The following is a 27,366-nucleotide window of genomic DNA, read 5'->3' as shown; positions in this document are numbered from 1 at the left end:
GGAGGCAGGAGGACATACACGCACATGGATGAAACCTCCAAAACTGTAGACTTGGTTTCCTGAAGGTTTGTGGGAAGGAGTCCTCAGCCAGGTGGTCCTACATTTACTTCTGCACAGCGACCTCACACCCATTATGGGCCAAGCATTGATCTGGCTCCTAAAGGAAAAAATCTCCCAAGTTTTCTTCTGGACCTTGTGATTGGAAGGATATTTTTTATGTCTTGAGGTGGGGGAAGGGGGAGAAGCTCTCTCTAAGTAAGACACAAAATCCAAAAGCAATAGAGGAAAAAACTGACAGACCTGTCTACTTAAAGATTAAAAACTTCTCATATCTGAGATTCCCTAGGCTAAGTAAAAGGACAGTGGCAGACTGGGAGAAAAATTTGCAATATACTTAAAGATTTTATGTCCAAAGCATATGAAGAATTCCTAAAAGTCAACAAAAGAGAAACAAGGGCAAAAGATATGACTAGAAAATTCTCAGGCTTCAAATGGCCAATACACATATGAAAAGAGAAATGCACACTAAAACAGCAGTGAATTATACTTTCTTCCCTTGGCTTCCAGAACAGCATATGAACTTGAATTTCCTCCTACTGCTTCAGCTGCTCCTCCCGCATTTCTTGTTAGTTCTTTCTTGAGCCCTTAACCTTGGAGAACCCCAGCACTGTCTTTGGTGCTATTTTCTTCTTCGTCTACACCCATTTTCTTGAAGCCTCATCCAGCCCCAGATCCTCAGCCTGTCCCTCTGGGTCACAGCCTTCCTCTCTGCCTACTCCTCAGGCTACTTTAAGATTTTTTTGAAAAAAAAAACACTGCAATTCATTCATTGTTTTAAGAATTTGTCATGTTTATGTGTTCGGTGGAGGAAGAGGTTTCAGGGATTTGTATGTATGTATGCTTATGTACATACATGGCATTATTTCTGTAGGTGCAAACACAAACATTTATGGCTAAATGCATGGAACAGCACAGAAAGTGACACACCGAGATGTTATCAGTGTTTATCTATGAATTGTGGGATCATCATCAACCAGATTTAAAACTATAGTGTTGCTTATAAAAATAACCTAAATGTGTAACAATAGGCCTCATCGATTAGTGTTCAACCATAATTGGAACAATATGCAACAATTAAAAAGTTTGTTGGCAGTACTTTATCAGTAAGGCAATATTTTCATCACTTGATGCCAGGTAAAACAGCAGGAGATGCCAATACACAGTCTATATCGTCTGATGCCAGTTTTATGCGATAAATTTTTAAAAAGAAAACTGCAGGGGCTTCCCTGGTGGCGCAGTGGTTGAGAATCTGCCTGCCCATGCAGGGGACACGGGTTCGAGCCCTGGTCTGGGAGGATCCCACATGCCGCGGAGCAACTAGGCCCGTGAGCCGCAACTACTGAGCCTGTGCGTCTGGAGCCTGTGCTCCACAACAAGAGAGGCCGCGGTAGTGAGAGGCCTGCGCACCGCGATGAAGAGTGGCCCCCACTTGCCGCAACTAGAGAAAGCCCTCGCACAGAAACGAAGACGCAACACAGCCAAAAAAAAAAAAAAAACAACAACTGCATGCGCCTAGAGAAAAGACTGGAAGTAAATGTATCAAAATGTGACCTGCGCATCTCTCCAGGTGTTGGGGTGAAAGGTGCTTTTTAGTTTCCTGTATTTTTCAGTTTCCGCAAAAAACTTGGGTTATTTTTACCTTAATAAAATAAAAAAGACAAAACATAGTTGTTATTCTTTATAAGCAACAAATCGCTGCCCACGCAGTGCAGAGGCCGGGCACAGCGCCCCGGCCCGCACCGTTGCCGGCAGGTCACCAGACGCCCGAGCGCTAGCGGTTCAAGCAGGCCGAAGCGCCCCCGCGCGGTCGGTCCGGGACGGGGAGGAGGGTGGGCACGGAGGGCTGGAGGCGGTGCCGGGCGTCCCCGCGCTTCCCGCGAGATCCCGCTCTGCCCGCTCCGCCCTGCTCGCCGCGCTCCCAGCTGCCCGCGCCGCGGCACTTCCTGCCTTCCGCTCCCGCGCCTCCTGCCCTCGCCCGCGCCCGCCGCCTGCCGCCCGCCGCCCGGCGCCGCGCCCGCCGGCGCCCCCGAAGGTGCCCCCGGCCCGGCCGGGTCGCCGCCCCGCCCGCCGCCCCGCGAGCCGCTTTGTCTCGGGCGGGGCGAGCAGGAGAGGCCGCCAGGTGCCCCCCGCCGCGGGCCCGGGCCCCCCGCCCCGGGGCGGCGGCGGTGGCGCCGGGCCCCGGGGCGGGGGGCGCGCCGGGATGGGCCCCAAGCGGCGGCAGCTGACGTTCCGGGAGAAGTCGCGGATCATCCAGGAGGTGGAGGAGAACCCGGACCTGCGCAAGGGCGAGATCGCGCGGCGCTTCAACATTCCGCCGTCCACGCTGAGCACCATCCTGAAGAACAAGCGCGCCATCCTGGCGTCGGAGCGCAAGTACGGTGTAGCCTCCACCTGCCGCAAGACCAACAAGCTGTCTCCTTACGACAAGCTCGAGGGGCTGCTTATCGCCTGGTTCCAGCAGATCCGCGCCGCCGGCCTGCCGGTCAAGGGCATCATCCTCAAGGAGAAGGCTCTGCGTATAGCCGAGGAGCTGGGCATGGACGATTTCACTGCCTCCAACGGCTGGCTGGACCGCTTCCGCCGGCGCCACGGTGTGGTGTCCTGCAGCGGCGTGGCCCGCGCCCGGTCGCGCAGCGCTGCCCCCCGGCCCCCAGCGGCGCCCGCCAGCCCGCCCACGGTGCCCTCGGAGGGCAGCGGTGGGGGTACCACGGGCTGGCGCGCTCGGGAGGAGCAGCCGCCGTCGGTGGCTGAGGGCTACGCCTCCCAGGACGTGTTCAGTGCCACTGAGACCAGTCTGTGGTACGACTTCCTGCCCGACCAGGCCGCGGGGCTGTGTGGCAGTGATGGACGGGCACGCAAGGCCACCCAGCGCCTGAGTGTCCTGCTGTGCGCCAATGCCGACGGCAGTGAGAAGCTTCCCCCACTTGTAGCCGGCAAGTCCGCTAAGCCCCGTGCAGGCCAAGCCGGCCTGCCCTGCGACTACACCGCCAACTCTAAGGGTGGTGTCACCACCCAGGCCCTGGCCAAGTACTTGAAGGCCCTGGACACCCGCATGGCTGCAGAATCTCGGCGAGTCCTGCTGCTGGCTGGCCGCCTGGCTGCCCAGTCCCTGGATACCTCGGGCCTGAGGCATGTGCAGCTAGCCTTCTTCCCGCCAGGCACCGTTCAGCCGCTGGAGCGTGGAGTGGTCCAACAGGTGAAGGGCCACTACCGCCAGGCTATGCTGCTCAAGGCCATGGCAGCGCTAGAGGGCCAGGATCGCTCAGGCCTGCAGCTAGGCCTCATGGAGGCCCTGCACTTCGTTGCCGCAGCCTGGCAGGCTGTGGAACCTTCGGACATAGCCACCTGCTTTCGTGAGGCTGGCTTTGGGGGTGGCCCTAATGCTACCATCACTACTGCCCTCAAGAGCGAGGAGGAGGAAGAGGAGGAGGAGGAGGAAGAGGAGGAGGAAGAGGAAGAGGAGGGTGAAGGGGAGGAGGAGGAGGAGGAAGATGGAGAGGAAGAGGAGGAAGTGGGGGAAGGAGAGGAGCTGGGGGAAGAAGAGGAGGTAGAAGAGGAGGGTGATGTTGATGACAGTGATGAAGAAGAAGAGGAGGAGGAGGAGAGCTCCTCTGAGGGCTTGGAGGCTGAGGACTGGGCCCAGGGAGTAGTGGAGGCTGGTGGCAGCTTCGGGGGTTATGGCGCCCAGGAGGAGGTCCAGTGCCCTACCCTCCACTTCCTGGAAGGTGAGGAGGACTCTGAGTCAGACAGTGAGGAAGAAGAGGAAGATGATGATGAGGAGGACGAAGATGACGAAGATGATGATGAGGATGGTGATGAGGTGCCTGTACCCAGCTTTGGGGAGGCCATGGCTTACTTTGCTATGGTCAAGAGGTACCTCACCTCCTTCCCCATTGATGACCGTGTGCAAAGCCACATCCTCCACTTGGAACACGACTTGGTCCACGTGACCAGGAAGAACCATGCCAGGCAGGCAGGAGTTCGGGGTCTTGGACATCAAAGCTGAGCCACTGGGCCTAGCCATGCCCCCAACCCGGATGTGGCAGCACCAGCCCAGGGCAGAGGACTCTCTGGGCAGCTGTTGTGGATGGAGCCAGAGTGGGGAGCCCCAGATCCTTTAGTGATGTTCTCCTGGTCTTGTGACAGGCCCAGTCACCTCGGTAGGGCCTGGGGCTGGTGTCAGCCTTACTGCCTGCTTATTGCCTCTTTCTCAGAATCCTCTTTCCTCCCTATTTGCCCCTGGGCTTGGGGGACCAGGTGGGGAGGGTGGGGAGCTGTCCGGTGCTACCACACCGTGCCATCAGTGGACTAGGCCACAGTAGCAGCCAGGGATGGACCCTGGAAGCTCCTGGCCAGAGAGTGCCTCTCCCCTCTGCCATCCACACCAGGTCTTTGGTGGGGGGGACCCCAAAGCCATTCTGGGAAGGGCTCCAGAGAAAAGTCCAGCCTAGGACCCCACAAGGCTGGCAGCCCCGCATCCCTGCCCCGAGGCCGCCTTGAGAAGCACAGTCTAACCGCAGGCTCCTGGGCCTGCCTCTGCCTGCTTCCCCACTTCCCCAACCCCTTCCTCTGGCCCAGTCCATGTTACTTTGGCCCTTGGTTTTCTTTCCAGATTGGAGGTTCTCAAGAGGCCCTCCAGAGGAGTGGTAATGGGCACTTCCCTTGTGGGCAGCTGCAAGCCCCATGCCTCTCCTCCCTCTCTGGCAGGGCCCTATCCTGGGCAGGGGTCCTGGGGCTGGGCCCAGAGTCCAGCCATCCAGCTGCTCCTTTCCCAGTCTGAATTCAATAAATCTGTCCACCCCCCTTTTGTGGGAGTGGACATTTTAACAGCCAAGGGTGCATCCTTCATGGTCTGGGCTTGCGTCTGTCTTGGGGACACTTTCTTTCCTGGTTCCCTTTGGTCCTTGTTCTGGTGGGACAAATGTTGAGAGAGTGGCTACAGTCCAGGCCCTGACCAGGGTGAGGGGCAACATGTATAAGTGTTGCCTAGGCTTGAGTGGGAGGGGTCTTCAATGCACCTGCCTGGGGGTGGGTTTGAGCAAGCTGGGCCTTGCACTGCTTTGGGGTTAAAACTTTTGGGTCAGTTGGCTGGGACAGGAGGGAGGGAGCCAACAGTCCCTGGAGGGCCAAATTAAACTATAGGCACCTGGGAACTAGGCTTATCAAGGACCATTAAAGAAGATCCCTGCAGGAGAGGGGTCAGAGGGCAGAAAGAAAGGAGTGTTGGGGCAGCTCCTGTGGTCCAGGTTGGAGTTTGTAGGGGCATACGGGGCATCTCTTGTATGGTGCCTTAAGAGGGAGTCCTCTAGGCCTTTCAGTGATTGGCATTTCCAATCCTGGTGGCTATCCTTGGGAACAGTGTCAGGATGGAGGTGAAATTGCTGGGGACACATTGCACCCCCAAGAGGTTAGCCACTCCCTGTGTGGTACCGTCTAGAGCCCCCCTGCCCCCATCCAAAGGTGAGGACAGGCCCTCTGCTGATCCTACCCCACCTTTCTCTTCAGGGCCAGCTCACCCCTCCCAGGCCCTTTGTCACTGAGGCCCTCAGGCCCCAGTGGTTCCAGTGAGGGGAGGGCCTGAGCTTGAGCAGGCCAGCAGCTCTGGGCCCCAAACCGGTTTTCCCACCTCTACTGAGGCTGGCACATCACCCATGTGGTTCCCTGCCCCCACCTCCTCACAGTTCCTCCTCTCTCCACCCTGGAATGTGGGGGCGGGGGAGGGGGGTTGCAGGCAGTTATCCAAGTCATCTTTTTAAACAAGAAGGTGGAATGACTTTCCCTTCCGTACCTCTGACTCTCAGGGATTCCCTCCAGGCCTTGAAGGCTTCAGAACTAAGTGAAAGCAAAAAAGCAGTTGGGATTCCTGGCCCCCATCCAGTCCCCATCTGAGCCCTGGAGGATGAGACAAGGAAGCCCAGCCTACCCCCTGGCCTGCTCTGGAGTAAATATGTGGGAGCAGTAGCCTTCTCACCAGGTGCCCCTGGCCAATCCAAGGCCCTCACCTCAAATACCAACAAGGCAAATACTTCCATTTGTCTCTTGCCAACAAGAACACCTCTTTTGCTGGAACTGAGATTATCTCATTAATGATAACACCAACTGACATTAATAGGGCTCTTGCTGTGTGCCAGGCTCTATGCTAAGTACTTTAGATGCTCACAAAGCCCCTATGAAGTAGGTAAAACCATGAGAAAACACAGAACAGAAAGGTTCAGTAATGTGCCCAAAGCCAAACCACTAGTCTGTGGCAGAAGCAAGCTCTCTCCCCAGGCTGACTCTAGAAGTGCCCCTTTACTAAGGAATTCCTAACCCTAACCATATTCCTAAAGGAATTGGTTACTGACTCAGTTTCTAACCCATGGAAGAATAGCTCTTGGAGATGAGGGATGTGGAAGTGTCTACAGGAGCTCTTGAAGCTCCTGTACCTATACCTAACTCCTGTTCCCCCAGTCCCCAAATACAGGCCTTATGTAAATATCCTTCCCATTCTCCCTATTACTCCTTAGGGACGGTAGGTGAGAACCATCCCCATTTCACGAAGGAGGAAATAGGGTTAAGGACTATAAATGACGTGCCCAAGACACTGGCCTTGAGCTCTGATGCTCTCCCTGGGAGTCTGGGTTACATATAAAATGCCTCACTGGGACACTACTTGGCGGGTGGGGGGCAGTGGTGTGGGGATGGCCCTATGAGCACAGAGCTTTGAGGAGGGACCTAGCAAGGAGGCACTGTCACCCAGCCTACCACACAGTCCAGATGCGAAGCAGCTGGTGATTAACAGTGGACCCCCAGATAAAGCTGACAAACACTGGGATGCTGCCTTCACTTGGGACTGATTGCTAAAGGACCCTGGAGGAGTTTCCTTGTCCTGAGGATACTGATGCAGGGGTTCTAGAGGCCTGGTTGGCTTTGGCAGTTCCCAGAGTGGGCCAATGTCTGGTGAGCAGTTGGCAGAGGTGATTTCTTTTTGGGAGGTGGACAAGACAAACCGCCTTTTCAAAGCTGGGACCTGAGAGGAGGTAGCGGGAGGGGGGAAACTACAACTCCCAGAAGCCCTTGCTCCCCAGCGAGTCGAGCATGGTTGCCATGGTTTCAGAAAACAATATGGCCGCTCCCAGCTGGGAAGTGAGTCTTTGGGTTAGAGAGGCAGAGGAGGATCTGCGCGGCGGCAGTGGCGATAGAGGAAGCTCTTGAGGGGTCGTGAGGTTGGACCTGGACGCTGCACAGCTGGAACGGCCTGACCTTTCTGAGGGCGCCAATGGCGGGCAGCGTGGACGAGGAAGCGCTGCACCAACTGTACCTGTGGGTAGACAACATCCCTCTGTCCCGGCCCAAGCGAAATCTCTCCCGGGACTTCAGTGACGGAGGTGTGTGCTCCAGCGTGTGCGTGTGTGTGTGTGTATGTGTGTGTGTGTGACAGACGTGTGAGCTCCAGCGTGTGTGTGTGTGTCCGCGTGCGCGCCTGGGTGTGTTCTGTATGTCCTATGTCCTTGTGTGTCTACGCGTTCTGTCCTGTATGTACGGGTGTACGGGGTGTGTGTGCATACATGTCTCTTGTGCTTGTGTGCTTGTGGCGGCGGAGGTGGGGGTGGGTTGGTGGGAGGGGTGTCTGACTATCTCCTAGGACTTCAGTTGTAGAAGTGTGCATCTTGGGTATGTGGGCATGTGTGTGTCCATATTATGTATCCTTTATGCATGTGGTGTGTGTGTGTGTGTGTGTGTGTGTGTCTGAATCTGAGTCTGTGACTCCCTCCTGGGACTTTAATGACTAAGATGCGTTCTGTGTATGTATTTGTACATCTCTGTGTGTGTGCATGCCTATTCCTGTATTCTGTATATCTGTCTTGTGGGAGTCTGAGCATGTGTTTGGTCATATGTGTGTTGACATGTTCTGTCCTGTATGTATGAGTGGGGATGTTGTGTGCATATGTTTCTTTGTGATTGTGTAGGTGTGTGTCGAAGACTGTCTCCTGGGATTTTAATAACAGACGTATGCATCTCTCTATGTGTATATTGGTGCATATGTGACACTTTGTGCTTCTGTGTGTGTGTGTTGGTGACTGTCTCTTAGAACTCCAGTGATAGAAGTATGTGTCTGTGTATGTGTTTCTGCATCTCTGTGTCATTTTGTGTGTGTGTGTGTATTTATGTCAATTCCTAGGGTGAGGCCCCAGCCTCCTGAAGGGTTCTCTTTGAGACTCATAGAGGACCAGAGCCCTTAGTTTTTATATCCCCCGAGTTAATGGCAAAGGAATGCAGCTCCTCTGGGGTGTGTTGGAATTTTTGTCTCTGGCTGATCACTGATCTTGCTTTCTTACCTCACCTCCATATCATCCTTACCCCTTTCCACATCTCCACCTCTCCACTTGGCCCCACCACTCTGCAAACCCTGATTCTCCCATCCCACCCATTCCTTCTCCCTCCCCTTTCTTCCTTACCCATCTCTACAACTTCCATGTCTGCTCCCACCCCCTATCCCTCAGTCCTGGTCGCAGAGGTCATCAAGTTTTACTTCCCCAAGATGGTGGAGATGCACAATTATGTTCCTGCTAACTCTCTCCAGCAGAAGCTGAGCAACTGGGGTCACCTGAACAGGTAGGAGAATACCTGGGCACACTAGTGGGATCTCCAGCCCCTACCCTGGGATCCCAGGAAGGGCTGCCCAGCCCCTCCACCTCCTGTGGTCTCCACAGTCCAGGCTGGTGGCTGGCTGGGAAGGGACAATGCAGACAGACAGAATCTGTCTGGTAACAAAATCAAGGGACTCTTCTTTTGGCGAGGTGACAAGGACCCTCGAGACATATAAACACTGGGCTCAGGTTGGGTGCCCTTCCATTCCCCCAGGGCTGTGCACTGAAGGGCTGCAACTGCTGCACCCCTTTCCATCCCCCAACCCTTCACTTCATCCCCCCCAGGAGCCAGTCCACCATCCCTGTGTCTGCCCCCCAGGAAGGTGCTGAACAAGTTGAGCTTCTCTGTACCAGCTGACGTGATGCGCAAGATCGCACAGTGTGCCCCAGGCGTGGTGGAGCTGGTGCTCATTCCACTGAGGCAGTGCCTGGAGGAGCAGCAGAGGCGCAGGAAGCACGGCACCAGCTCCTTACAGGTGCCACCCCACTCCAGTTTCTTGCACTGCTCTGGGGGAGGTTCCCAGGCAGCAGAACGCTCTGCCTCAGCAATAAGTGTGGGAGAAGGGTGCTTGGCTAAAGGGAGCCTGGCGGGGGTGGGGTGCTCTTTGGGGGTGGGCAGCCTGAGCTCACAGCAGACCTTGGGGGTTCTTTCAGGAGCTGGCTCCCCAGGATGGCACTGACTACATGGATGTGGGTAAAGTGGCCTTCACTTTTCTTCCCTCCCAGGAGGAGCTTTCCTCCTGTCCTTCCTTCCTGTGGGGGAAGGGTTGGGGGTGTGGGGAGGTGGAAGACAGGAAAACAGGGCTCCATCAGGATTACTCCTACACTTGCCTTGTCTCAGGTTTGTCCCAGAAGGCCCGAGGGGAAGGTGCTCCAGACCCCCAGGGAGGGGGGCAGCTCAGGTAAGGAAACTGGGAGCTCCTGACCTCACCAAGCCTGGTAATCTCCCTATGCACATGGCTAGGAGGTGAGGGTGAGGGTTGCACCTGGAAAGGTAGGGAAGTCAGGGACGGGTGGGGGACCGTGGCGGGGAGAGAAGGCCTGGTCGAGGGACACTGGAAGGGTGAGGGTGGGGCCCAAGATCCAAGCCTGGGCTAAGCTGCTTCTCACCCCAGGGTGGGCCGGCTGCCTGTGCCCCGGCCTCTGGGGTATAGCCAGGCGCTGCAGGGCGACCGAAGCTTCGTCCTCCAGATTGCTGAAAAGGAGCAGGAGCTGTTGGCCTCGCAGGAGACTGTGCAGGTGAGGGAGCACTGGGAAGGCGCTGGGGGATTGGGGTCTGGAAAGACAGGGACGGGGGCAGCAGGCCACAGGGCTTGATCTCTGTGGGGCTTCTCCCAGGTCCTGCAGATGAAGGTGCGACGCTTGGAGCACCTGCTCCAGCTCAAGAACGTGCTCATCGAAGATCTCTCCCGGCGGCTCCAGCAGGCGGAGCGTAAGCAGCGGTGAGCCAGCTGCTCCAATGAGCCTCCTGGGACAAGAGCGCCTCCCCTCTCTTGGGGTGTGAGTGAGCATGGGGGGCGGTGGGACAGGAACCCTCCAAGCTGAGCCCCGTGACTGAGCCACTTCCTTCCACTCCATCCGGGTCAGGAGAATGGACTGCTTTCCAGAACCTAGAAGCCACATGCAGAGACCTGGCATGCACCCCAAAGCAGTGCCTGACACCAGAGGGGGTTCTGCCTTGGTGCTCCCTGTGCTGGGCCTTGGGGGGGTGGTCCCCCAGCTCGGTCCGCACCCCTAGAACCCGCTCCCTGCCCAGCTCTGATGACAGCAGCGTCTCCATCCAGGCTAGTCCTCTGTACCCTGGGCCAAAGGGGAAGCTGCCCCAGACAGCTGAGGGGCTTCCTTGCCCCTCCTGGGCACTCACCTGGGACCCAACTGGAGGCTGGAAAGTGCAACAGCTGAAGAGAAAGGGGTGAGGAGTGAGCTCAGCCAGGAGTGGGGAAGACATGGGCTGTGCCTGTTCCAATTGCCCTCCCCTCACACGGGGTATGTTAAGAATGTCTGGGTTGCCCCCATTAAAGGTATGCTCTCCTTCCTGTGCCTTCCTTCTGTTCTCTGAGGGCAGTGATTTCCTGTCCCCCTTGTGTTACCCCCCACCCCTTAAGTGAAAGAGCCTTGTGGGCCCAGAGTGGGTCTCAACTCGTGGGTAGCTGGGCCCTGAAGTGGCCACTGCTTGGTAGGTTGATGATACCACCAGGGGTTAGGTCTTGTGCACTAGGACAGCCTGACTTCTAACTCTGGCCTTAGACTGACCCCCAAACCTATCCTCACAGTGTCCTCCAACCCTGTCCAAACCCAACCACAAACCCAGGCTTCAGATTCTCACCAAATGTAGCCACATAGTCACCCTCAACCCTGCTTATGGACTCACCCCTAAACCTGTCCTCTATATGACTCCCAACCCTGCCCACAGACTGACCCCAAGTTCTGTGGACCAAGGCCAAGCTTGACTCCCAACCCTGACCAAGATACCTTGGCCTTTGGTGCCATCAGCCTTTGGTGCCAGGCTGGAATTGAGTCCATGTTGTTAGATCTTCTGATATTTCAAAAGAGGAACAAGAAGAAGCAGAGGAGGAGGAAGAGGAAGAATAAGAATTTTTTTTTTTTTTTAATTGTGGAGGCTCCGCTATGACTGGGTCTCCGTGGAGTTTTTATTTATTTATTTATTTATTTATTTATTTTTGGCTGTGTTGGGTCTTCGTTTCTGTGCAAGGGCTTTCTCTAGTTGCGGCGAGCGGGGGCCACTCTTCATCGTGGTGCGCAGGCCTCTCACTATCGTGGCCTCTCTTGTTGCGGAGCACAGGCTCCAGACGCGCAGGCTCAGCAGTTGTGGCTCACGGGCCTAGTTGCTCCGCGGCATGTGGAATCTTCCCAGACCAGGGCTCGAACCCGTGTTCCCTGCATTAGCAGGCAGATTCTCAACCACTGCGCCACCAGGGAAGCCCAAGAATAAGAATTTTTTAAAGCCCCATGTGGATTAAACAAAATACATCTATAGCTTACTCTGGGCGCACTGCCTGCCACCTTTAGAGCTTGAGGAATAGAATAGACATGTGAATACAACTGTGGGGGAGGCATACCGGGGCACATGGAATGGTGGGTTGGGTAATAAGAAAGCATCTGGCAAGAGTGGATGGGCTGGGATCAGAATGTATAAATCTCCCAATGACCATGCTGGAGACAGGATCTCAAACGTCAGAGTGTGCACGCATCACCCAAAATGATGCTAAAAAGTTTGAGGCTCTTCTGGAGACAGTCCCAGAGCACAGAGCGCTTTGGAGCAGGGGAGGATTCAATGGTAACAATAGCTCATCAAGATTAATTTGCCGACAGTGTGTTCACCAAGGACCAGAAGATAGGTTAGGGGCCATAGGGATCCAGCGGAGGGTAGGAGCCTTGGGGGCTCCCCAAAGGCAGTGACCCCGCTCTTTCTGAAAGGAAGCTGGCCTTAAGCCGCCCATACCATCTCTCTCCTAGTTATGTTGGAAGAAGGGACCGTTCCCCGCGGGTACTTTAGGGACCCTGTTCCAGCCAGCGAAATCGGGAGGGGTTGTTGTTCAAGGACCTGCAGGGGCAGCAGCGGCTAGAACCCTTAAAGATCCGAGGGCTACGTTTCTGCTCCCAGACTCTGTGCAGGCGCCCACATCCCACCCCGGGTCGCTGAACTAGGCACATCCCCCTGCCACTGCGACCGCCTCCGTGGAGATCGAGAGCAGAGGCTGCGGTCCCCGGCAGCTCCTGCACAGGTTCTCCCAAACCCCACCCCGCGGGCCTTCTTTGTTCTGATTCTTATCCGGGCCGGCAGGGCACCCAGAACGCGTCTCAGGTCCTCACAGGAGCGCTTCCTCCGAGGCAGAGGGATGGGACGTAAGGGGAAGATGCCGAAACCCGGGGATCGCAGAGCGGGAAGAATGGAGGGTTCCTCCGCTCCCGGACAGGACCTAGCGATGCCCGTATCGACTGCCAATGCGGGCTTGGAAGTCTCGGAAGAAAGGCGACTTTCAGGTGCCCCACCTAGCTCTGAGCCCCACCTTACGGCCGCTCAAGGGGACAGAGCCCAGGGGACGCCCCTTCCAACTTGGGCGGAGACAGGAGGTGCAAACCCCCAAGCTGAAAGTGGACACGCGTAAGACCTATTAAAGGCGCTTCTTCCTCTCCCTTCTGCGGTGTCCTGCCGCCTGGCCACAGAGAGCGCCCCGGCTGACTTCATCGCGAGAACTTGCCGGGCCCCGGGGCGTGGGCTCGCACGGCGCAGCCGCAGGGGCTCCTGCAGGTGACGCAGAGGCGCAACGCCCGTTGGCGGTTCTTTGGGGCCCGCTTAGTGGTCCGAAGTGCCCTCGCCCCACCCCTTCGGTCGACCAATGGGCGGAGGTGGGGGGTGTGCCTTTGAGGCGGGCGGCAGCGGCGTAGGGTTCTCTCCTCGGGTTCTGCGCTGAGATCCTGTTGCTGCCGCCACCGCCACGGCTGCCGGCACCGCCACGGCTGCCGCCACCGCCACAGCTGCCGCCGCCGCTGCCGCGGTCGTCCCTGCCCGTGCTGGCCTCGGGGTGCTCCCCGCACGGTGAGACTGCTCTTCCTTCCGCCACCTCCCGGTTCCGCCCCGCTCGCGGAGATCCCCTCCCAGCGGAGCCGCTGTTCTGGGTAATCGGTGCCTGCGACCCCATCCGGCTGGGGCTGGAGGGTTCCGCTGTCGGGCCCGGGACGGGGAGGGCTCCCTGGCATCTGAGCTGGGGAGATGTCAGGCCCCAGGGCCGCAGGTGACCGTTAGGTGGTAGAGCTGGAGTGTTTTCCGCGGGGCGCTGTCGGGGGCACGTGTGACACAGTGAGGGCGGGGGCCTAATGGGGTCAGCGCCGTCAGCAACTCCGCGCCCCGCCCCCCATTGTCATCGCCTCAATGTGTGACCTTGGACGAGTAGCCTCAACCTCGCGTGGCTCGACACCTTCAGGGAGGGCCGTGATGTCGGGGAGTACGGGCTCCCGAGACTACAGCGTCAGCAGAGATGAGGGTGGGGACGGCACAGGATTATGAGGGACAGAGCCGACGCCTCGCAGCCCGGGAGGAGTGTGATGGGGGGGGTGTCCAGACTCTGTCCCCTTAGAAGATGAGGATGGGGTGGGGATGGGGGCGCCACACACACGGGGATGGAGGCGGGAGAGGGTACAGATTCCTATACCCAGGCCCCTGATGTCTCTGGGAGCTTGGCCACCACCTCCCCTTTGTCACAGAGCAGGAAAGGTTCGTTTAGGTTCTGGACCAGTGTTCCTGTTAGTGAACAGGAACCCTGGTGGACTGAGAAGGGTGGGCTTGGGTTGCCTTTCATCTTGAATCTTCGCCTTGGGAAGTGTGGGTAGGGCGTTTCTCTGCTCAGGGAGCTGAAGAAGCTCCACCTGCAGCTGTGCAGCTGTCACCCGCTGGACCTGGCCTGGCCTCTACTAATTGGGACCTGGGTGGGGCAGGCAGTCTGGAGGCTAGAGGGGTCTGAGCAGCCTCTAGCTGGGGGCCTGAGAGGTTGTGGGGAGGAGATGCTGGGGAGAGGAGGGCAGCACTTCTTGGGGAGAAAGGGTGTGAGATGGTGGGGGTCCCTTCCTCAGTTCACCCCTGCTCCACCCATTTTTTTTTTTTAATCTATTTATTTATTTATTTATGGTTGCCTTGGGTCTTCGTTGCTGTGCGCGGACTTTCTCTAGTTGCGGTGAGTGGGGGCTACTCTGTCGTTGCGGTGTGCGGGTTTCTCATTGACGTGGCTTCTCTTGTTGCGGAGCACCGGCTCTAGGCGTGTGGGCTTCAGTAGTTGTGGCATGCGGGCTCAGTAGTTGTGGCTCACCGGCTCTAGAGCGCTGGCTCAGTAGTTGTGGCGCGCTGGCTTAGTTGCTCTGTGGCATGTGGGATCTTCCCCGACCAGGGCTCGAACCCGTGTCCCCTGCATTGGCAGGCGGATTCTTAACCACTGGGCCACCAGGGAAGCCCTCCACCCGTTTTCAAGAGAGAAAACACCCATACTTATTCTTGCAACTTTGGCCTGCTGGAGGGAGGAGGAAATGGAGTCATATCCAGTCTGAGTTGATGTAAAACTGTCACAACCACTCCTGACCTCCAGCCTTGCCTTTCCAGGCCTTGTTCTAGGTATGTGGGCCCAGTCCTATGTCAGGTCCTGGAATCAGCAGGTTAGTGTGGCCTCTGTGGGTGCTCTTTTTACATGCTTGAGCTTTGATGAGAGGCTTCTGCGGGACTGAGTGCTTAAGCCAGGACTGAGTCCTAGGCTGGGGTGGGGAGGGTGGAAGATTGTAGAGTTCCTGGCTCAAAGTCCTTGAACAGGTTGAGAATGGAGATTAGGAATGAATGAGAAACGAGGCCCCAAGAAGCATGTTCCTAGCCACAAAGCAGAGGACAAGCTGGGGCTGGTCCTACGATGCCTGGGGTTTGGGGACTGCAGAGAGGTGCTGTGGGGATGCAGCTGTGAGGTATAGGGCAAGAGGGTGGCAGGTTCTGGAGCTCCACTTTGCCATGGACAGACTGTCTTTGACCCTCCCTCCAGCCTTGGGCCCCAGTGTGGGACAGCCTGGAGTAGCAGCTAGCACTCTGTGTGCAGGGCAGGAATCTAAGGGGCTGAGAACTCTGGGTTCCTGTGTAACTGTCCATCCGTCCATTTGCCCAGCTGCCATTTCCCTGTTCTGCTCCTTGTGCCAGAGGTGCCACTGGGCCTGGCTGAGCCCTGCCCTGGGTAGGATAACCTCGAAGCAGCCTTTCTCTCTAAAGCTGAGAGGGATCTGAGCTGGGAGCTCTGTTTCCCAGAGAGAAGGTTCCGCTAGTTTCCCTGAGATTAACTGAGAGCTGAAGGAGTCCCCAAAGGCCCTTGTTCCAGCTTCCCAGCCCTCCCCATCCTGTGACTCTCTGTGGTACCACCCCTGACCTGTTGACAGCCCATCTAAAGGTGGGGGTGTCTTTTTTTTCGCTGGAGTGGGCTGTATATTCTTCACATCTTCTTTATGAGTCCTTCTGGTTGTAGGGCATAGTGGGCTCCCAGCAGTCTGCTCTCTGGCAATCCCTGGAGACCTGGTGGGGAGGGGAAGGCAGGATGAAGGAAGGGAGAGGGAGGCCCCTCAGCCCTTGAGCTGTTTTTCTTTTTTTTTTTTAATAATTTATTTTTGGCTGCGTTGGGTCTTCGTTGCTGCGCGTGGGCTTTCTCTAGTTGTGGCGAGTGGGGGCTAGTCTTGAGGTGCACGGGCTTCTCAGCGCGGTGGCTTCTCTTGTTGTGGAACCCGGGCTTTAGGCACACGGGCTTCGGGAGTTGTGGCTCGCGGGCTCTAGAGCGCAGGCTCAGTAGTTGTCGCACAGGGGCTTAGTTGCTCTGCGGCATGTGGGATCTTCCCGGACCAGGGCTTGAACCCATGTCCCCTGCATTGAAAGGTGGATTCTTAACCATTGCACCACCAGGGAAGTCCCTTGAGCTGTTTTCTGAGAAGACTGAAGTCCCTGTGGCCCACCCTGAGGGCCATTCCTGACTGTTCCAGGATTGGCCTGAAGTGCCTCTTTGATGCTGAAATCGCTGTTGCTTCAGAAACCAGTCCTTTGGGGGATTTGTTCTGCAAAGGTGGGGGTGGAGTGGGGAGCACTGTCACAGAGCTTTAGGCACCAGCTGCACCAAACCCACTGAGGAAGAGGCCACTGCTTATTTCTGTGTTGCAGATGAGGAAACTGAGGCACAGAGACACGGAGTAACTTTGCCATGAAGCCTGAATTTAAATCATGGTCTTGACCATGTCCCTGCTGCCTCTTGGGGGCTGTGCCACTTGGGCCACGATGAAGACTTGGCTGGCTTAGGAGGAGGCCTGGGGTTTCAAGGGGATCAAGTGGTTCCCTATGGACACAGCTGCCGCAAGAGGAGGCCCGATGCCATCTCCTCCCGATTCTGATGAAGAATTGTGCGTGGACGAGAGTCTGGCTCACAGGGGACAGCGACTAGAGAGGCTTTCTGCTGGGAAAGGAGCTTTTTCCAGTCTTCTCTGGGCCCCTGAAGTCACTTGCCTCCTCGCTCTGCGTTCTCATTGCCCAAGGGTTACAAGGCAGTGCCTGAGTGCTTGCTCTGTCCTGAGCTCTGGGCAGTGCAAGAGACGCAGGTCCTTCCCTCAGTGGACCTTCCATTTCAAGGTTGAGGGGGCAGGTAACAGCTGATTGTGGCCAGGCTAGAAGATGCCCATCGGGGGGCCCCACTCTGAGATGGGGGGAAGGGAGTGCCCTCCAGGGCAGGGGTTGGCTTAAAGAGTGAGGTGGGGCGTTCCTCTTCTGAGAGCCTCTGGGCCCTGGTGCCACATCTGCCTAGAGGGCCCAGCTGAGGCCCATGCTTGGGCTCCACTTAGTTTGGTCATTCATTCATTTAACAAATATAAACTAAACACAGCTGTTGCCTGTCAGGTGCTGGGCTCGGTGCTGGGAACACAGCGTTTGGCAAAAACACAGTCACCGCCCTTGTAAGGTGGGGGACATAGATATCAAATGATCCCAGAAGTGAGAAAGGGGATCCTTTTTGAAGATTTTCAGGTCTATCCTGGGATGGGTGGTGGTGGGATGGGGTTGTGCTACCTTGAAAAATGTCCTCTGGAGCTGAGACCCAGGCTGGGGTGTGGGTGGGGGGCAGGATTGTTCCAGGCAGAGGGGATGGCCTGGGTTAAAGCAGGCAGGCAGGCAACAGGCAATGGACTGGGGAGGAAGACAGGGACGGGACCCTGTGTGTACTGGGGTTTTATGAAGTGAAGAGAGTTTTATGAAGAGCCTCAGGAGCCTTTGCTTACCAGCCGCTGTTTAAGAGTTTCATCCAGGCCTCCCAGGAAATGCCCTGGGAAATGGGGGCATCTTGTCATTTCCCCTGGCTGCAGAGGTGTGGCTGGAGCAGCCTCTGCCCAAGGTAGGAGGAGGGTCCCCTTGCTCTTGGCCCCTTGCTCTTGGCCATGTTTCACATGCTCTGAGTCCACAGCTTCAGGGGGTGGCTGGAGTGGGTAGGGTAGGGCAGGTCTCTCTCCAGGGGCCAGGCTCTCTGGGACAGCTGAGCATTCCAGGGCTCAGGGGCTGCCCTTCTGGGAGTGACCCCAGAGTACTCACCTGGGGCTGTTTCTGCCCTGGCCGCTCCTGCATTCCTGAGACCCAAGCCTTGCCTTTCCCTGTACCTCCTGAGGGCTCGTATGCGGGCTCCTGGTACCCAGGCTGTTTGCCCTGCCCTTGAGGCCAGGCTTGGGCCTAGGTGGACTTCTCTTGCATTGGGAAGTAGGGAGGGAGGTGAGGCCTGCTCTCAGGGCAACTCGGCACCTGGGGGGCCTCGAGGTCATGCCCTCCACAGGCCCAACTCTGAGGCCACCCCAAGTTGGCTAGTCTCTTCATTCCCTGGACTAGCCAACGTCGTTCACTTATCTCTACTTTAGTGTGTATCTCTGACCAATATGGACATACTTCTCTACGTAATCCAATTCCATTATCGCACCTAACTGATCAGCTTTTATTTCTTAATGTCATCTAAGATCCAGTCCCACTCATTCACATTTCCCAATTATCCCCTACATGTCTCTTTTTATAGATAGTTAGAAATCCCCTACCCCATTTATTTTTCTTCTTGAAACTGACGTGGTGGAAAAAAAGAGGTCAGTTTTCCCATTCTTGGTCTCTTTGTGTGTTAATTTAGAACAGCGGTTGGCAAACTTTTTCTGTGAAGGGCCAGATAGTAAATATTATAGACTTTGCAGGCTATGTGGCCTCTGTAGCAACTACTCAAAGTAGTTTTGCTTTAGTGCAAAAGCAGTTTTAGGGAATTCCCTGGCGGTCCAGTGGTTAGGACCCAGCACTTTCACTGCCAGGCCCAGGTTCAATCCCTGGTCTGGGAACTAAGATCCCACAAGCCGCATGGCAAGGCAAAACAAACAAACAAATAAGTAAAACAGAAGCAATTTTAGACAACACGTAAACAAATGAGCACGGTTGTGTGCCAGTAAAACTTTACAAAAAACAGTGGCGGCCTCCACAGGCTGTAGTTGGCCCATCCCCTATCTAGAACAACCTCCCTCCTTTTTCTTCTTACAGTTTGGAAAAAAATTAGGTCAATTGTCCTGTAGAATATCCTGCCTTCTGGGTTTGTCTCCTTGCTTTCTCGTGGAGTCATTTAATTTATTCTGCTGGCCTCTGTGTTTTTGGTAAGCTGAAGTTGGAGTTCTAGGGGCTTGTTAGATGCAGGTTAGACATTTGGGGCGGGACTGCCCTGTTAGCAATGCTGTGACTTGGTGCCGCCTCACATCAGTAGGCATCAGTGTGTCCAGTTGTCCCACTCTGAGAGGAGATTGACTAATGCAAGACTGGCTGATGTCACATCCCTCCATTGCAAACTCGTTCCCTTTAACCCTAGGTCATCTGTCAGTGGCACTTGTGCATATGTGAGCATGCATTTCAACCTTTGCCTTACTGGTTTAGCACCCACTGATTAGTGTTGCTCCTAGCATTTGTGTTTTGGGGGTTGCAGAATTATTTAGCAGTTGGTCATTCCTTTGTTAAAGAAGAGCTGTCCTTTAACCACCAGGGCAAGTTGGTTATAGGAAAGGCCAAGAGACAGGCTGAATTAGTTCTCTATATTGCCAGTTTTCAGTAGAGAGTTAGGGCACTGCTACTGTCAGTAGTGACAAATGAGGATTTGGGTTTGTTTGTTTTGCTTTCTCCCATTTTTTGTAATCTCTGTGAATGCTCTGATTTTATGTAATTCCATCTGTTTCCATCAGTTGCACTTATTATTCTTTTTGATGCTGAGATGGTCTCAGCCCAGTCTTTCAGAGGCCTGGCTGCTCACACAGGCTTCCTGGAGGTGCCTCCCACAGTCTCTGCCCTGAGGCTGCCCTTGGGGAGCTGAGCTGGGAGGCCAGCCGGATTGTAGTCAAGCCAGAGTCTGAATGGTGGGTTTCGATGGACGGCAACCCCTTCATGGGTATCTGTTCTGTATATGGCCCTGACCAATCACTCGGAGGGAAAGCTCTGAGGACATGTTTTATTATGTGAGTCCCCATATTTGCCCCCCTCCAAGCATACTGTTAACTCTGACCTGGATCCACTTGTGCAACGTGAATACTGTGGTCTCTGGATGTAGGATGGTACAGCCTGTGTGTCTGGGATGGGCCAACCCTTGGGTTACCAGCACCAGAACTGACCCTTGGAAAGTGCCAGTGAAGTCCCCTTCCTTTGCTGGTTGCCTCTTCCCACCAGCCTCAGGTGGGCTGGGCACAAGAGGCTTGTGCTGGTGCTTTGGCACCCAGAAGCTGCAGCTCAGTACATGCTGGCCAGGCCCTGGGTCAGTAGTGTGTCAGGCAAGGGTGAGGGCTCTTGGTGAATGTGGGGAGTGGGTGGAGGAGTGGGGGGGCAGAAGCCCCCTCTGCTAGGGGGTGCAGGTACCACTTGGGCTACTGAGAGCAGCAGGGGTTTGGGTCCTTCCTAAAGGGAACTCTCTGCTCTCCCCTAGCCACAGGCCCATTGGTGACCCTGACCCCTGCCCTCCCCACTCCCCATGCATCAGGCTTCTGCTGGTGTCCCTGGAGCATGGGAAGCTGCTGAGCTTGACCGGTGGTGTCTGGCAGGAGCTGCGTGTCTCACTCTGTGGCAGGGAGGGCGTCCATGGCTGCAGCCAACAAGGGTGAGTGCCTGCCTGGTCTGGCGGGGTTTGTAGCGTCTTCCAGCGGGCCCTGGTGGGAAGGGGCATTGCTGCATGTGGGGCCTGCGTTGGCTGTGAGTGTGTGTGTGTGTCTGTCTGAATGTGAGGTACTAATTACATTACACCAGTGTTTGTTCTGGGGACACCCAAGCCAAACCTGGGGACCCCTGCTGGCTCCATGGTGTGCTGGTCTTTGGAGGTGTGTGCCTTCATGGCCCCATGTTCCAGTCTCCCTGTTCCACTGTGGGGGTTGGGGAGCACAGGGGGCTTTGGGTGAGCACTGAGGCTGCTGAGGTGGGTAGGGCCACAGCAGGTTGTGGAAAGGAATTTGGGTTTCATTAAGAGTCCAGAAGTGCTCATAGAAGGTTTTAGGCAAGAGAGGCCTGGTAGGATATATGAGGGTCAAGTCTGGGGGGCTCAGCGGGGATGTGAAAATGCCAGGCTGGCCCCCTGGCCCTCCACTGAGTGTGCAAGAACCCAGGCAAGGGCTGGCCCAGGCCCTCCCACCAAAAGGACTCTGGATAGGGCTCTTGGGAGCCCTAGGGGCTGTGGGGGTCAGAGAGGATTGGGGTCATGCTCTTGGCAAGATGGGCCTCTTTCAGCCTTAGCCTCCCCCGGCGCAGGCCCTCAGCCCAGTTCCCACTGCTCTGCCTGCCTTAACTCCCTGACTTCCTGGCCTTGGAGAACCTGACCCAGCTGGAGACAGCCGCGGGCCATGTGAGGAGTTAAGCAGAGGAGGGAAAGGCGTCTCTGGGAGGGGTCCTGGAGGCTCCCCTGGGTTCTTCCTTCTTACCTGCCAGTGATCAGTGATGAGGTTTAGAGGCAGCTGCGGCCCCTCCTAGGAGGGCTGAGTGTGGTTTTTGACCCTGTTTGTTTCTCCCACTCCCAGGCAGGTCCCATAGAGCCCATTCCTGTCTCTGCCCTTCTCCTCTCTCAAGTTGGGTCAGCAGGAGGGGCAGGCAGGGGGCCTCAGGTACTGACAGACCTGGAAGAGGAGGTCCCAGAGATGGGGCGCTTGGCACTGTGAAGGAGAGCATGGGGCAGGGTATCCTGAGGACTGGGGCTGAGTCCTGCACTGCTTGGTGTTTGGAGTCGGGAGGACTGTCTCTTCCCTGTCAGCCCCATTCCCTCTAAGTGAAGGGTCATATTAGCTAATCCCTGAATCCCCCCCCAAACCCTCTCTCAGGATGAGTATTTTCTGTGGGAGGACTGGGCAGGTAGGGGCAGGTGGGAGCCTCAAGCCTTATCGCCACTGTCCAGTAGGATGTGGCCTAGCCCAGCAGTGGATGCTGGATTATGTGAAGGGCAGTCGCAGAGGGCAGGGAGGTGACACGGTGGAGTAGTTTACTGGGATAGGTGAAGGCAACAGCCCCGGTAGCCCTCTCCCACTCTCTTCGTAGGCAATAAGCCCAGAGTCCGGAGTATCCGCTTTGCGACAGGCCATGATGCAGAAGGCTCCCAGAGCCACGTCCACTTTGATGAGAAGCTGCATGACTCTGTGGTCATGGTCACCCAAGAGAGCGACAGCAGCTTTCTGGTCAAGGTATGTGTGCATCTCCCCCGCCACCCCCGCCATCATCCGCCTTATTCCCTCTGTCTTCTCCCTGGCCCTGCCTGGCTTCCTGAGCCTGTTCCATTTCCTCTAAGTTGGCTCCATAGGCACATCTTTGTCCTTCCCTGGGCTTTGGTTTCCCCGTCTGTAAAATGGGAAGTGTGAGACTGTGATAAGATGAGTGCACTTAGGACAGGGGTCCGCAACCCTCAGGCCACGGACCAGTAATGGTCCGTGGCCTGTTAGGAACCAGGCCGCACAGCAGGGGGTGAGCAGCAGGCAAGTGAGCGAAGCTTCATCTGTATTTACAGCTACTCCCCATTGCTCGCATTACCTCCTGAGCTCCACCTCCTGTCAGATGTGGCGGCATTAGATTCTCATTGGAGTGGGAACCCTACTGTGAACTGCGCATACGAGGGATCTAGGTTGCACGCTCCTTATGAGAATCTAATGCCTGATGATCTGAGGTGGAGCTGAGGTGGTGATGCTAGTGCTGGGGAGCGGCTGCAAATACAGATTATCATTAGCAGAGAGGTTTGACTGCACAGAGACCATAATAAATCAGTTGCTTGCAGACTCATATCAAAACCCTATCAGCAAGTGGCAAGTGAAAACAAGCTCAGGGCTCCCACTGATTCTGCATTATGGTGGGTTGTATAATTATTTCATTATATATTACAGTGTAATAATAATAGAAATAAAGTGCACAATAAATGTAATGCACTTGAATCATCCCGAAACCATACCCACCCCACCCCCACCCCCTGGTCCGTGGAAAAATTGTCTTCCACGAAACCGGCCCCTGGTGCCAAAAAGGTTGGGGACCACTGACTTAGGATATTACTTGAATGGGAGTGGAGCTTTTGTTATCATCGGCATCACCCCAACCATTGCAATTGGAAGGCAGGTGTCAAGGCTGTGGTATCACAGGCCTGGGTTCAGGTCCAGGCCTGCTATTCTGACTCTGACCTTGGGCAGGTCACCTCAGTTTCCCTTCTCTGAAGTAGAGACAATTTATACCCCAAAGAGTTGGAAATGGAAGGATGTATGTATGTCACTCAGGCGTGAGGCTAATTATGCTGATAACAAGGTGTGACTTTATTTACTTTTCTTTGCCAAACCTCTGGGTGATTTAGTCTCTTTGCAGCAGTATTTATCACCCCCATGTTTTTCCCCTCTCCTCCTCTCTGAGTGGCCACAGCTCATACACTCTTGGCTCCTCTACTGCTGGGACACACACAGCTGGATCCCACATCCACTTTGGAGGGGCAGGAGGAAGTCTCTGGAGGGGATGGATTGGAGGGAAACAGGGACTGAGGCCCTCAGGTTGGACAATAAATCAGGGCTCCAGAGTTGAGCCCTGGAGGGCATGGCGGTGAGGATGCGGATGGTGTCTGGTTTATTGAGACCACCCTGAGGAGGGGCCCAGAGTCATACCTGTTTGCCCAACTCTAAAACCCTTGCTCTTCCTCCAAGAGCTGACAACTTCCCCAAGGGAATAAACATAATTAACCCAAACTTTCAAAAATAGCTCCCTGCCTCCCATTGCAAAATCCATTCATGTAATTAGAGAAAATCTGGAAGATAGAGAAAACTATAAAGAAATTTAAAAGTACCCGCAATCCTACTATCCAGAAATAACTACGGTTAATATTTTGATGTGTGTTATTCCAGTTTCTTTTTTAGCTTTGTTTCCAAAAATGAAAAACTGGTATCACAGTGTACGCACTGTGTTTTGCTTGCTTCTGTTGTGAACCATCTCCTGGTGGTTTCCACGAGATTTTACAACTGCCTGGTATTCCACTATATGTATCATCATTGATTTAGCTGGTTCCCTATTCCTGGTGTTACAGTTTTGTACTGTTATAAATAGGGCAGTGATGAGTATTTTTTTTTTTGCACATCTCTGAGTATTTCCCCTGGAAAATTCTGCAAATGATACAGCTGGATCACAGGGTCACCATTGGCAGGTACAGCCAGAAAGCCCTCTTGAGAGGTGTGCCCTCTACCAGCAGAGTGTGGGGGCCACAGGGACTGAGCTTTATCATGCAGTGACATCATCTGATCTCATTGAAAGGCTGATTAGCGCTCCCCCAAAGGACAGGGCCATCCATTTCCTGATACTGAACAGGAGAGTATGTGCCCATGTGAGCTGTGGATACAGCATGCACCCCTGCACCTCCTGGACTGGCACTCCAGTTAGCCTACCTGCCCAACAGCCACCCTGGCCTGTGACCCTTCACATGACTGGAGTTTCCAAGGATGGCCAAGCTCTGTGTATGAACAACAGAAATTGCTCGGGCTGTGAATCAGGGCTGTTGGACACAGTGAGCCTTTGAGTGGGCAGGCAGGAATCCATGTTCATGTGCCAGCAGGGTGGGCCGGAGCCCAGGTTCCATGGCTGGTGCCAGTCTTGTGGGCCAGCTTTGGACTGACACAGCTGGTCTAGTGTCTGTTTTTCTAATTCTATCCCATCCTCCATCTTGTGCTATCTGTGTTGCCTGGTGGCCCCACCATGACTAGAGGACCAAAGTCCCTGGGCTATTGGCTCTGGCCACATGCTGGTAGTGGTGGGAGCAAGTGGATGGCCTGTGTCGTGGGGCTTTGAGCCTCCCATGTGGGCAATGGCTGGTGCTTTGCTGTGTGCCACGTGTGGCAGCAGTAGCCAAGAGGTCCAGGGAGGACTATACCCTGACCACACTGTGGCCTTCAGCCAGTCATTTCCTAGCTTCCATTTCATCATCTATAAAATGGCCACCGAGGAACTTCAGGGCTCATGAGACATGCTGAGGAGTGTGTGGGCCAAGCTGTAGGGATGGGGTCCTTGGAGAAAGGGCCTGGAGCTACCCGGCCAGGGGTGTGGACCAACTAGAGTGATGGAGGGAGTCAGGCTCCCCTGGGATTTTCAAGGAAGCAAGTGTAGGGCCCCACAGGATCGTCAGTGGCACAACCTGGGTGGGCCCTGGGGGAGACTGTAAGTGAAGGTGCCTCCTTCCCCCACCCCTCCTGCTGCAGGTTGGCTTCCTGAAGATCCTGCACAGGTATGAGATTACCTTCACTCTGCCCCCAGTGCGCAGGCTGAGCAAGGAGGTCCGAGAGGCACCTGTCCCCAGCCTGCACCTCAAGCTCCTCAGCGTCATGCCCATCCCAGAAGGTGCGTACCCTGCTTGGCATGCTGGAAGCCTGCCCTCCTCCAGCAGGGCCTGGGTGTGAGTGGGAGTGAGAGCATGGGGTACTTCCTTCCCCCATCTAGGGCTGATGGGCAGCTCAGCAATCAGCGGACATGATGCCTGTTTATGGTCTTGCAGTGTGGCACCTTGGCAGGTCCCATGCCCCAGGCCTCACTCCCTGGACAGAAGTCCATGGGCTCACACAGTTGGCCTATGTCTGCTCATCGCCTGATAGTTACCTTAATGGGACGATGGGAGCCACTGAGGAACTGGCTCTGGGCCTCTAGCCCTCCCTCTGCCTGTACCTCAGGAAAAAGCTACTGGAACCTCAGGGACTCTGGGCAGCTACCTCCCAGCACCCGCCAGACCTGGGCTTGGGCTTGGGGCTGCTTCTCTATACCCTGCCAGCTTCAGTGCACCCCCCTTCTCCCAAAGGCTAGGGTATCAGTTTCACCATGTACTGAAGCCCCAGCTTCAGTTTCACTTCCCCCTACCTCCGCCTAATGACCTCACCCTTAAGTGGATTGAGCAAGCCCCCTCAGGCCTCTTGCCACCAGATCTGCTCAAGCCCTGCCCTGCCCTCCTTTCCCCTCCCCATCACCCTCTCTCCCTGCCTGCCTTTTTGGGGAATCCCACCTCTTGGAAGCCTGAGTTTGACCTCTGGCCTGCAGGCAGAGGCATGTAGAGCTCAATGAAGAATGGGAAGTTCCTGAGGCCTGTGCGCCCAGCCCTGGGGGTAGGGTCCTGGGCCATCCTTGCTCCTCTGGAGGTCTTGGTGGTGGGTGGGGACCAGTGAGTGCTGGGGGGTGGGGGCGGGAGGCCGCAGAGGTGCTGATCGCCCGGGCAGGTTACAGCATCAAGTGTGAGTACTCAGCGCACAAGGAGGGCGTCCTCAAGGAGGAGATGCTGCTAGCCTGCGAAGGTGGCACCGGCACCTGCGTGCGCGTGATGGTGCAGGCACGCGTCATGGGTGAGAGCTCGAGGCCCGGGTCTGGCCAGAGGAGGGAGGCACCAACTTGGCTGCAAGGAGTTTCCACCCTCCTTGAGTCTGAAAAAGGGATCCTTGTCCCGGCCCATCCCCAACCTCCTTGGTGGGTGCCTTTCTCCCCATCCCCTAGCAGAGCCAGGAGGGAAGGTAGAGGAGTCCCCTTGGAGTAGGTGGGGCCAGGGTCCAGCCTGGCATACTGACTTGTCACCTGCCTTGCAGACCGACACCACGGCACACCCATGCTGCTAGATGGTGTCAAGTGCGTGGGTGCTGAGCTAGAATACGACTCAGAGCACAGTGACTGGCACGGCTTCGACTGAGGCCCTCGCCCCCACCTGCCTCGGGGCCTCTCAGCCTTAAACCCCACCTCGTCTCCCCAAATGCTGCGTGATGATGTAGCTTCCTCACCCTTCCCAGGGATGGGCATGGAGGTGGAGGGTCCAAGGGCCTTCAAGCTGGAGCCTTGCCCACACCTCTCACCTCATTTGTGCCACCTCCCTGCCTCTCCAGCATCCTCCTCTCCCACTTCCTCCTTTCTGTGTGCCTCAGTCTCCTGCTGGAAGAAATGGGTTGAGCCCCCAAGGAGGCTCTCTGAGGAGGGATGGAGAGGGCCTGGGGTGGGTTCTACCCACCCCCCTACCCCAAGCCATAGGGGCTCTAGCCAGGGCCTAGGAGAGGAGGGAGCTGGCTCTGTGGTGTAGCTGCCCCCATTACTGCTGCTGCTGTCTTGCTTTAGCCACCTCTCCTGTCCCCTCCCTCTTTCCCACTGCCGTCCATGGTGAGGAGGAGGGAGGTGCAGTTCCCAATCCTTACCCCCCAGGTCTGTGTTACTTGGTTTTTAAACAACTGGTTGGGATAAAACCCTAAAGAAATAAAACTTCCAGTGGATACCAGAGGCCAGCAGGATTTTTGTTCTCCAGGGCCCTGAGAATGCCCAATCCTTTACAGAAGGGCCAAGGAACAGTTTTGGCTCAACTCGTTCTTTTTGGAGGCAAGGTCACTTCGTGGTATTACAGCACCTGGCCCCAAAAGAAGAATGCACAGGGGGTGACATTTTAGGCCTGGGAAGAGTTTGGATGGGGAGGGGCCTTCTGCCCAGGTCAGAGAGAGGTCTTGTGGAATGGGGCGTTCTGTTTGGGAGGCTTGACCCAGAGACAGCAGCACCCCCTTCTGGTCAGTTCCCAGCCCCAGGCACAGCTGAAAACCTCCCTTTGCAGATCCCAGCCCCTCTCCACTACTCCACTATTAGGGTCCCCTCTTGTGAGGTACCAGGAGGCTATAGCTTCACCTTGAG

General features: G+C 55.8%; 3 protein-coding genes across 9 annotated transcripts; all 3 read left to right on the top strand.

Moving 5' to 3' along the window:
* Positions 1-2,236: 2,236 nt before the first annotated feature.
* CENPB (centromere protein B) lies at positions 2,237-4,894 on the top strand. The gene has a single exon (XM_068523867.1). The coding sequence runs from the start codon at positions 2,261-2,263 to the stop codon at positions 4,064-4,066; it is 1,806 nt and encodes a 601-aa protein (XP_068379968.1). The 5' UTR covers positions 2,237-2,260; the 3' UTR covers positions 4,067-4,894.
* Positions 4,895-4,970: 76 nt separating this feature from the next.
* On the top strand, positions 4,971-10,716 carry SPEF1 (sperm flagellar 1). 6 transcript variants are annotated; one of them, XM_068523869.1, is made up of 8 exons: positions 4,971-7,427; positions 8,544-8,655; positions 9,010-9,166; positions 9,345-9,384; positions 9,532-9,592; positions 9,806-9,929; positions 10,029-10,132; positions 10,278-10,716. In XM_068523869.1, the coding sequence occupies exons 1-8, from the start codon at positions 7,319-7,321 to the stop codon at positions 10,426-10,428; spliced, it is 858 nt and encodes a 285-aa protein (XP_068379970.1). In that variant the 5' UTR covers positions 4,971-7,318; the 3' UTR covers positions 10,429-10,716. The 6 variants fall into 6 exon arrangements, with proteins under 6 accessions (XP_068379970.1, XP_068379973.1, XP_068379969.1 ...); XM_068523872.1 differs by having other exon boundaries at positions 10,029-10,366; XM_068523868.1 differs by lacking the exon at positions 4,971-7,427 and having other exon boundaries at positions 7,687-8,655.
* A 2,350-nt stretch (positions 10,717-13,066) lies between these two features.
* ADISSP (adipose secreted signaling protein) lies at positions 13,067-26,965 on the top strand. Of its 2 annotated transcripts, XM_068565355.1 has the most exons (6): positions 13,067-13,251; positions 20,228-20,344; positions 21,763-21,905; positions 24,930-25,068; positions 25,932-26,054; positions 26,292-26,965. In XM_068565355.1, the coding sequence occupies exons 2-6, from the start codon at positions 20,326-20,328 to the stop codon at positions 26,390-26,392; spliced, it is 525 nt and encodes a 174-aa protein (XP_068421456.1). In that variant the 5' UTR covers positions 13,067-13,251; positions 20,228-20,325; the 3' UTR covers positions 26,393-26,965. The 2 variants fall into 2 exon arrangements, with proteins under 2 accessions (XP_068421456.1, XP_068421457.1); XM_068565356.1 differs by lacking the exon at positions 13,067-13,251 and having other exon boundaries at positions 20,192-20,344.
* The last annotated feature ends 401 nt before the right edge of the window (positions 26,966-27,366 follow it).

Source organism: Eschrichtius robustus, chromosome 16, assembly GCF_028021215.1.
Source record: "Eschrichtius robustus isolate mEscRob2 chromosome 16, mEscRob2.pri, whole genome shotgun sequence".
In the NCBI taxonomy this organism is placed as follows: Eukaryota; Metazoa; Chordata; class Mammalia; order Artiodactyla; family Eschrichtiidae; genus Eschrichtius; species Eschrichtius robustus.
The sequence above is the reverse complement of the archived record's forward strand: the minus strand, read 5'-3'. Positions and strand labels throughout refer to the sequence as shown.